The sequence below is a fragment of the Leptonychotes weddellii genome, chromosome 2 (genome assembly GCF_054177405.1).
Source record: "Leptonychotes weddellii isolate Sample4059 chromosome 2, ASM5417740v2, whole genome shotgun sequence".
Classification (NCBI taxonomy): Eukaryota; Metazoa; Chordata; class Mammalia; order Carnivora; family Phocidae; genus Leptonychotes; species Leptonychotes weddellii.
The window spans coordinates 178,132,724-178,142,622 of NC_138370.1; the positions used below are offsets into that span (position 1 = coordinate 178,132,724).

General features: G+C 62.1%; 1 protein-coding gene across 14 annotated transcripts in view; it reads right to left on the bottom strand.

Moving 5' to 3' along the window:
• Positions 1 to 5,433: 5,433 nt before the first annotated feature.
• The window catches only part of IDUA (alpha-L-iduronidase), a 14,939-nt gene continuing 10,473 nt past the window's right edge, over positions 5,434 to 9,899 (bottom strand). For 3 of the 14 annotated variants that reach the window (XM_081812808.1, XM_081812816.1, XM_081812817.1), the window contains 9 exons: positions 9,056 to 9,141; positions 8,760 to 8,867; positions 8,398 to 8,493; positions 8,102 to 8,319; positions 7,794 to 7,973; positions 6,886 to 7,681; positions 6,482 to 6,805; positions 5,843 to 5,943; positions 5,434 to 5,694 (listed from right to left, as the gene is read on the bottom strand). In XM_081812808.1, coding sequence (XP_081668934.1) covers positions 5,551 to 5,694; positions 5,843 to 5,943; positions 6,482 to 6,805; positions 6,886 to 7,681; positions 7,794 to 7,973; positions 8,102 to 8,319; positions 8,398 to 8,493; positions 8,760 to 8,867; positions 9,056 to 9,141 — 2,053 coding nt within the window. In that variant the 3' untranslated portion in view covers positions 5,434 to 5,550. Of the gene's footprint in view, positions 5,695 to 5,842; positions 5,944 to 6,327; positions 6,409 to 6,481; positions 6,806 to 6,885; positions 7,682 to 7,793; positions 7,974 to 8,101; positions 8,320 to 8,397; positions 8,494 to 8,759; positions 8,868 to 9,055; positions 9,142 to 9,899 lie in introns of those variants that run through there. The other 11 variants (XM_006746766.3, XM_081812811.1, XR_014143141.1 and 8 more) reach the window with 11 other exon arrangements.

The following is a 9,899-nucleotide window of genomic DNA, read 5'->3' on the forward strand; positions in this document are numbered from 1 at the left end:
AGGGCTCCAGGAGGAGGGGTTCTGCCAGGTGTGGCGGGCAGACAATGGGGCTTTGGCCACCTCTTGCTGCTGAGTAGGGGTGTCTGCAGCCCAGCTTGGCTTGGGCAGGGAGAGGCCACCTGGAGCATCCTACGGGCAGCCCCTCTCCTCTGCCAACCCAGGTGGAGACCCTTGACCAGGAGGATGCAGGGAAGATTTCTGGCCTGGTATCAGGGCCGCTGGGCTGCACCCCATGGGCAGGGCAGGTGGTGTTGAGGTATTGGGTGGGAGAGGGGCATGCATGATCCCCGGCAGCGGCACCCGGGGCCTCTCTCAGTCTGGGAAGGGTCTGCATTCATGACGTTCCATCACGCCAGGGGCTGAACTCTATCCATATCCCCCCTGCCCAAGCGGACGTGGTGCGCCCTCTGGGCTGTGGGCAAGGACACGAGGCTCAGGATGGCCCTCCTTTGCAGCCCCTCCAACCCTCCTGGGGCCCTGAAAAGGGCCCGACTCCTTTCCCTCCTTCTCTACCCCCCACTTTCCCTCCCCTGCCAGGCCCACTGCCATCCCCTCCCTGGGCTGGAGTCCAGGTCACGCCCAGCTGTTTGGTGGCACCTGGCTTCTCTGCCTTTGGCTTCCACTTGGGTTTGGTCTATGCACCATCTGGAAGGAGTCCCAGGGCAAGGTCAGAGGTCTGTGGGACATGCCTCTCTTCCTCCCTCACACCTGGGAAGGGTAACGTCCATGCCTGCTGCCCTGGCCCCTGCAGGAACCTCCCTTGGGCTCTCTGCTCCCTGACCCACCTCTGCAGCTGGTCCTGCATTAAAGCTGAGCCGGAGTGTGTGTCCTCCCTGCCAGGGCCCTGACTGATGAGGCCAACAGCACTCACAGTGGCCCCAGGACACAGACCTTCCGCACGGGCTCCTGGCATTGGGCGACTCAGATCTGAGGAGCTCGGGGCTGACCCTGTGGATGGGAAGTGGCGTCACGGGCACTCAGGTTCCCCGGGTGGCGGCACTGGGCGGAGTGCAGGTGGCAGCAAGGGGCTGTTGCTATAGCAACAGCGGTGATTGTGAAGACTGGGCACTTCTCCCTCTCCCTTGAAAGGGAAGAAATGAAGGTGAGCTGAGGGCACACGGGGCCGGGGCCTCTCTGGCCACAGGGCGGGCATACAGGCCTCATTCTACGAGCCGCAGTCTGACTCAAGGCTGGACCCACTGAAGCCTTTATTTGCTGAGGAATAGCAATTTTCAAGAAGAGGGACAGCCTGAGACCTGGGAAGGGCTCGGGACAGATGGGCAGGAGACCAAGGCTGCTGGGTCCTCTAGCCGGAGCCGTCATGCCCCCGTGTGACCACATCTGTGTCTGGATCATCCCTCTGCCTCCAGAAACAAACGGAGGCTAGATCCTAACACGGCCTCCAGGGAGAGGGAGCCTGGAACGCCTCACGGAGCACGTCTCAGTCCCCGCACAAGTGTGGGACATGCAGCCACTGGGCTGGGCCGGCCTGAGCCCCTGGAAGGGGCCTGACTCTGACCTGCTGCTCTCGTGCACGCTCCTGGGGCCAGCAGCGCCTGAGGGTCCTGGAAGCGCTGTCCTGGCCCCCGGCCCAGACAGGCTAGTGAGTCAGAGTGAAGTTTCAAGAAGACCCAGGTGACGCACACATGGGTGTTTCTGAAGTGGGGACCCTCAGGGGTCTTCTGCAAACAAGAGGTGATGGTGGCCAAGTGGGCAGTTCCACAACCTGTCACTGTGAGGCTTCGGGGCCTCATGTTCAGGCCCAGAGCCCTTGATGGAGCGGGGAGGTCAGGTCCCCTGAAAAGAAGAACTCAGAATCCAGTTACTGTTAGTGTCCCCAAGTATGTAAGGGGTCCTGTGGCCATTTTCAGACCTCCTGGGGGTTACTGGATAACGGCCCTGAACTGATAATGGCCCCGAAAACCATCACAGTCGCCAACAGGAGCTTGACGGGGGCTTGGCGGCCTGAGAGTATGGGGCCCTGGCTGGAGCCCGCGAGCCAAGGGCTTTGCAGACCCTTCCTGCTGGAGTTTCTGCAGTCCCCCGGATGTAGGGAGAGGGTTGGCAGCATACCACATCGGTTCCCTGACCTGTGCAGGGACCTCCCTGCAAGCCAAAACCACATTTCCAGGGAAACTGCAGAGATCTGCTCCAAGATCAGACACTTGGAAGCTGCGAGGAGGGGCGGGGGGGGAGATCCTTCTGTGTTCCCGTAGGACTTTGCCAGATGCTGTTAGGACAGGTGATCACAATGTATCCTGTGGCCACGCCAGTCATAGGTGAGACTATGTTTCCTGCAGAAAACCACACAGTGCGTCTCTTGATATGCAGCTAACCTGGCAAATGCTTCCTTTTCTACCCTCACAGAAGAAGCGAATCAGAAGCAGCTTGCTTGATGGGGACGTCAACATACTTTCACGGTTTGTCCCGATGGCACCCCCTCTCCCAGGCTTAGTAGGATCCTGGTGCTCTTGGTTTTCTTGAGGACATTATGCTGATTGGACTGGGTGTGGGAGTTGACAAGCGCCCCGGATGACTTAGTCAAACCCATGTTGACCCCAGGGTGGAAGATAAGCCCTGTCAAAGGCCAGAGCTTCCAGGGGAGTTCTAGAGATCTGATGGGAAATGCGGGGATGTCCTATAAAGTAACATCATGCCACTTGGGAGGACGGCCCGTCAGGCCCATGGTGCCTGATGCATCTGTGGCAGAGATGTCTCTGGCAAGTGCCAACAAGAGAAACATCTCTGGTCCAGGCTCCCAATATCCCAGAGCAGGGCCATTTCCTCCTCGACCAAAATCCATTATCCACTTGACAACAGCTCTGGGCTTGCTGCTGAGGTCTTGGTCTAACCTGACTGACCCAAGTGCCCAGTGAGACCGAGTATGTCTGGTCTTCTGTCCTCAAGTGGGAATACTGGAGACAGGGCCCAAGCGCACCTGGAAGTGAGCTGTATGAACAAGAGGGTCCAGCTCCCCTCTCCCTCAACCAACCTGGGGCTCCACAAGGATGCTGGCTGCTGGGAAACAAGAGAAGCCTGCAGACACGGTTCATGGGCAAATGTGTACATGTACCAATGTCCCCCAGTAGGCCAAGCCAGGGGACACCTAGCCCAAGCCTGGCTCTACAAAAGGCAGCATCCAAGAGGGTGACCAGTTGGCCAGACTCATAAAGACCAAGATGGCAAGATTGAGGACAAGGTCTGGGGAGAAGCACAGAATGAGTGCTGTCCCACAGAAACACCTCCATGGATCTATGGGGTGTCCTCTACATCTGAGACTGGTAAACGGGTCTCTCTGCCATCCCAGTGACAATTCCACGAGCCCAGACACAAAGAAGCCTGCAGAGGGGGCAGAGGCTGTGTGTGGGCCAATCACGTGGACACCCCAACTCCCCAAAAGCCCAACCCCAAATCAGCAAAGATCAAAGCTAACCTGTCAGCGTGGTCAGAGAACAGGCATGCATCAGCGAAATGGTGACAGGCTGATTATATGGACATCACAGGCATGGTGGAGACGGTGACTGAGCCCCTGGGGGCCGAGGGGCACAGCGCAGATGCGTCTCTGCTGTCCTGCTGAGATGCCAGTGCCAACTCCCCACTGAGCCACAATCACCTCCCAAGGGGGACCCATCCTACCACCAGGACAATGGCAGCGGGCTTGTGCCAGGAACTCACAGCGCAGGGGCAGACCGCACGTGGGGCTGCTTTGCCAAAAGCCAGAACACACAGGGCCAGGGTGGAGAGAGGGAGGCAGCCTCACTGCCTGAAGGATCTCTGCTCCGCGGCCTTGAAGGTCTTGGCATCCAAGGAAGGACCTCGTCCACCAGGGAACCCAGTCCCCCTCCCGTAAGCTGGAAGCTGAGATGGCCCTTCCACCATCAGGGGTCCTACAGCCACTGAACCAGCAGGTAGAGAAAAGGCTGCTTTACTACTGGGGTGATGGATCCCAACCACCATGGAGAAATGGAGTCCTGCTTATAGGAGCTAACTGTAGCCCCCCCCACATTCTTATGTTGAAGTTCTAACCCCCAGTGTCTCCGAACAGAACTGTATTTGGAGACAGGGCCTTTAAGGAGGTGATGAAAATGAGGTCCTGAGCATGGGCGCAGAAGGCAGGGAGAAGGCCTCTGTCTGCAAGCCCGGGAGAGAGGCCTCGGAAGGATCCAACCGTGCCCGCACCTTGATCTCAGACTTCACCTCCGGGACTGGGAGAGAACACGCTTCTGTAGTTGGGGCCTTGGGGTCGGTGGTTCGTTCTACTACGTCATGACAGCCTGGGCTGGCTGAGACAGGGCTTCGTGATAGAGCAGGAGGACCACGTGTGGGACCCCCGGGACCCACCCAGCACCCCCTCTGCCCCCTGGATACTGACGGCAGTCAGCAGGGAACGGTGCCCCACAGAGACACAAGGGCTGGAACCCCGGCAGCAACTACGGTACCCACGCAGGGAAAGAGGAAAAGCAATGGGGCTGACTGTGGGGTCCAGAGGGAAGTGTGATCAAGGTGACTTCTCCCACCCATGGTAAGGCAGTTGGTGAGACCTGGTGGTCCTTGAGTTTCTCACGGAGGCGGGGGCTGGCAGGTTGGGGGAAGCCAGAGGGGTTCACTGGGCCTTGTCTTCCACCTGCCCTTTCAGACCCACATCGCCTCCCCCAGCCCTAAGCCCAAGGTAGCCCTGGAGGGCAGTAGAGGAGGAGAGAGGGATCAGGGCCTCCACACTCCCACCCCCCTCCTGCTCACAGGGCCCCCCAGACTGGCTGCACCCCTGGACTGAAGGTCTCTGCTCCTCGCCAGGTGGCCTCTCCACACCTTTCTGTCTGGACGGGTGAGTGCTCCCTCACCTGCCCTGTCGGCCCTGGGGTGGTGGGTGGGTGTGGGGAGGATCCTGGGTCCTGCACTTCCCCATGCAGTGTCCCTGCCCACCATCACATCTCTGTGAACAGTCCCCAGTCACCCTCCTCTCAGCATGCCATCTGTCTCCTTTGGGCTCAGATAAGGAACCAGGATGGCCATGGGGGCAGACACGGCTCACAGTTGATACTGCTGGCCTTTTTTGCTGCTGGCCACAGTGGGGGCCAGACAGCCTGGAAGTCCCACCCTACCTCCCACCTGGTGGAGTGCAAGGCTCAGCCTGCCTGGGCCTCAGGAAGTGGGCCCCCATCTGCGCTCCAAGCTGACCCAGGCGGCCCCCTCCTGCTCTGCAGAATGGGCAGGGGATAGGAATGGGGCCCATTGCACCCAGCAATGAGGCCAGAGACCCCAGGGAGGCAGGGCGGCCATCCATTTGGCAGCTGGACCTCAGTCTCCCTGTGCCCAGCCTGCTCCCATGGAGGGAGAAATCACTCTGAAGAGGAGGGAGGAGGGGAAGGCCCTGCTCTAGCCAGGTCCCGAGTCTGCCCTGGGCCCATCCACAAAGGCCAGCCCCAAGACTGATGAGTGGAAAGGCACTTTAAGGGGATGAGCAAGAGGACAGGAGAGGACGAACAGAGCCGACTGATGGGCCGTTGGTGGTCCAGCCCATCGCAGCTCCTGGCCGTCCAGGCTCACGGGTCAGCACAGGCTCATGGTCACTGGGCAGTGGGGGCCCTCATGAGGCAGGGACCTCCAGGTATCGCACAGGGTTCGAGAAGGGGCCTGGCCGGGCCCAGTAGTCCACTGCTCGAACCCGGTAGGAGCCGGACGTGACGGCAGAGTCTGAGGATGCAAACATACACATGTGTTCTTGAGTGCCCCCTTGAACCCACCCCAAACTCCTAGAGCTCCCTGGACCCCACCCCATGGGACATGTGCTGAGGCCCAGAAATGGGGCAGCTGAGGCCAGGGCAGACAGTGGCAGGCATACCTGGGCTGAACACAAAGAGGTTAAACGTCGATGGCCTCCTGCTGACAGGAGCGTATGCCTCACCATCTGCGGAGAACTGGACCTCATACGTCCACAGGCACCTGGAGAGGGTCAGTCGGGTTGAGGGCTGGCGTCCAGGTGGGCTGGGGGGCAGGGTAGACTCACAGCCCCTTTTCTGAGCCCTCCCCGGGTCCCTGGCCCTCTTCCTTCATGCTCGATGAAGAGAGGGGACGAGGGGACTAGAGCCCAGGGCCACCTGTCAATGTTCCCTGCAGGTACCCCCACCCCCGATCAAGCAGGGTGGGATGCCTCGGGCTGTTTGTGTGGCTGCGAGAGTGGGGGTGTGAGAGGCAGAGGTGGGGAGGGGTTGGAGGACCAGAGCGGAGTGACCACTTGGGCACTGCAGCCTCGAGGGACTGGGCATAGGTGGGGATCAACAGCTCCCACAGGATGGGGATTAGGGGAGTGGGAGTGAGTGCACTCACGCACTTGGAGCCCACGCGCTCATCCGACCAGACCAAAAGCACCTGCCCACTGGTCAAGGGCAGAGCACGGAGCCAGGTCACCTGACGGGAGAGAGGCTCCGTGACTGGGGGGGTTGGAGGGGCCTGGGCGGCGGGGTAGGGGGCTGCCACTTGCCTGGCCTGGCGGCTTCTCGGGGCGTGCACACACGTGCACCAGCAGGAGCGAGGGCAGCCGGAGCTCTGGGCTTATTGTCAGGCGGCCACTGGCAGGGAAGGGGCGTGGCGCCACGGCCACCGGGTCCTGGGGACAGGGACTGGTACTCAGGGCCTTGGGATCTCGACAGCCGCCCTGCCCCATCCCCCACCCTGCCTCGAACCTCGGCAGCGCGCATGCGCCGGAACTCCTCTGCCGAGGGGAAGACAGGCCGGCCGAGGCGCTGCCACTCGCCATGGGGGCTGCAGAGCCGGTTGTCCAGGTACAGGGTGACATAGACGAGCCCTGCGGAGGCGGACGTTGGAGCCACGCCTCGCCGGGCCCGCCCCCTCCAGAGCCACCCCTTCCCCGGGAACCCAGCTCACCCGGGCCTGGGGGCACCCCGTGCAGGCGCAGGGTCAAGGCGACGCTGCGATTGGCGTGGTCGCGCGTGTCGTCGCTCGCGTAGACCAGCACGGTGGCGCGCCAGGCGTCCAGGGGGCCAGCCGGGCTGTGGGCGCTGGCTAGGACGCCCACCGTGTGGTTGCTGTCCAGCACCGTCCCGGCTTGCGACACCTCGGCCCAGAGCTGCTCGCTGTCTGCAGGGCAGGCGTGGGTTGGCGCCAGGCGGAAATCGCAGCCTCCCAGGGCTGCCCTCCCGAGGCCTGGCTTCCCGCCATTCATTCCCCTCCACGAAGGGTCCCGCACCAGGAGGGCCCCGCCACACCACAACTTCTGTGACCCACTGGGCTGGGGAAGCAGCGCCGGGAGGGGCAAGAAAGTCCCCCATCCCCAGCAGGGCGCATACATCCGAGCCTCCCCTGCCTTGGGGCCTTCGCACAAGCCACTAGGGCCTGGAAGGACACCCCTGCCGACCGCGGCCCTGGTCCTGGCCCCGCCCAGGGGGCACGGGGCGGCCTCGTCCGCTCGAGTCGGGGCTGGCGCAGAGAAGGGGGCGGGGATACCCAGCAGGGCCAGCAGCGCCATGGCGGTGAGCACGGGCTTGCGCAGCAGCTGCACGTGTGCCGGACGCGTGTTGTTGACCTGGAAGCGCGCGGTGAGCGTGCGCTGTGTGAAGTAGTGCGGCTGGTAACTCAGGAAGGCGTTGTCGTTGCTCAGGAGCGCGTAGCGCACAGCAGAGCTGGAGTTGGCCACCAGCAGGTTCTGGTGCTGAGCAATGACCTGCAGGCGTCCAGGCGGTAGGATCTCCCAGGCCGTGCGCCGGACCCTCCCTCCCCTTAAGGGCCGCCGCTCCTGGGGTAGGAGCTGGGCTGGGTCCTGGGGGCGGGTCTACCTTCACCACCATGGCCGCGTAGGTCACGTCGGCTCTCCAAGGCTGCGGCAGGGACCAGCCCACCAGCGGGTCCGCTTCATCGTTGTAAATGGGGGTGTCAGCAAACTTGGGGAAGAGCCGTTGTATCTGCAGCACGGTGGCCTTCTCCTGCTCCAGGATGGAGATGGAGCTGCCCGCGCCCTGCGGAGGTTGGCCTCAGGACAACTGGGGTCAGCTCCCGGACTCTGGCTGAAGAGCGGGTGGGGCTGCGGCGGGGGTCCCCTGGCAGGCGGAGGGGCAGGGAGCGCGGGGGGGGGGGGCGGCTGTACCTTCTTGTGGAGGGAGATGTAGTCCAGCCGCACGCCCAGCTCCCCCGTGAAGAAGTTGGTGCCGTTGTGGCAGTGACCCAGGAGGCCCCAGCAGAGCGGCGAGCGCGGCCAGGGGCGGAAGGAGTCCGCGGGGCCGCCCAGACGCAGCGCCGGGCTGGCAGCCCGCAGACCCTCGGAGCAGGCGTCGTAGTAGTTCAGGAAGCCTGGGCGGGAGGGAACTCGGAGTCCACACGCCGGCGCCTGAGGGGCCGCTCCCGCCCCTTCTCCACTCACAGGACCCCTGAGGCGCCACCCACCTTGCATGGTCATGGACACGTTGTCAAAGTCGCGGTGGTCTGGCTCGTTCCATGTCTCGAAGTTCCACTTGGAAACGTGTGAGAGTCCATACCTGCCTGCAGAATGTCCCCCCACTGTCACACATGCCCCCCGCGGGGAATGCCAAGCCCATCAGCACTCACAGGGAGGCCTGCCTACGGTTGGACCGTGACAAGGATATCCGTCTCCATATGAGCCCACTGCCCCCTGCCCGGCCTCCTTCCCCCATCAGGAGACCCTGGCTCAGGGTTCATGACAGAGAAGACCAAGGGGGTGGCCTGTGTGGGAGGAGAGCCTGCCCAGGAGTGCCCACCCGTCCCTCCAGTGCCTGTGCCCTGCCCACCAATGTATCTCCTGGCCACGAGGGAGACCAGCTTCTTCCACTCAAACACCTGCTGCTTGTCCTCGAAGTTGGTGAAGCGTTTGGAGGGGCTGCCCATCAGCTCAAAGCCTGCAACACATGAAGGTGGCTATCCGCCCGGGCCCCACCTGCCCGCACGGCACCCGCGCTCTGCCTGCCCTGGGCCCCACCTGCCCGCACAGAGGCCAGTCCTCTGCATATAACCAGTGAGAACCCAGAGGGGTCAGGTCCCGGGGACGGGACAGGACTAGAGGGCAGAGGGCAGGGCTGCTGCTTACCTGGGAGGAGCTGGTTCTCCCTGAGAAGATCCAGGTACCGATCCAGATGCGTGAAGTTGTAGCTCAGGCCTTGCCCAGCTGACTCCCTGTAGGACAGTGAATGTCAGGGCAGAGGAAAGTGGGCCCCGGGCTGGAACTGTGGCCACATTCAAGCAGGTAGGGAGCCTGAAAGGTGCCATGCAGGTCTCAGATCCAGACTCCTCAGTGGGTCCCTCCCCTTGAAAACACCAATGACAGAAGCCTATCAGTCATTCACAGCCTAGTATGAACCAGTGTGCTTGTACTGGAACCCCACCTCCCAGCCTTCAGGAGCTCGGAACAGCTCTGGGCACCTCCCCTCTACGTCCTCAGGTAGATCTTTTGGGAAGGGCACAATAGAATGGAGTAGGGGAGAACAAGGCACCTGAAGACAGCGGACTGTGGAGTGGGGAGCCATGGAACAGAAGCCTGGCGGGACCCGGGGGCGAGGGGCCACAACCTGCTTCTTCACACATCCTGGAGGCCAGGGCTCCCGATTTGTCTCAACAGTACTCCTCTCCCCCTCCCACACTCAGAAAATGCAGAAGGGCAGCCTCCCACCCTACTACACTGGGGCCCAATTTCCTCCAGGTTCACATTCTGGGAGGAGACAGAAATCATCAGGCAACCACGTGAATCTTGAATGTGGGCACATCAGATGTACCATGCAGGGGGAAGGGAGCAAAGGATCAGGCAGGGAGGGCCTCTCTGAGGTAACATCTAAGACCTACCACGTAGTGAGACAAAGCCAGCAATGAGAATGCCCGGGAGAACAGACAGGACAGCATGTGCAATGGCCCTGAGGTAGGAGTAAACTTGCAGTGAT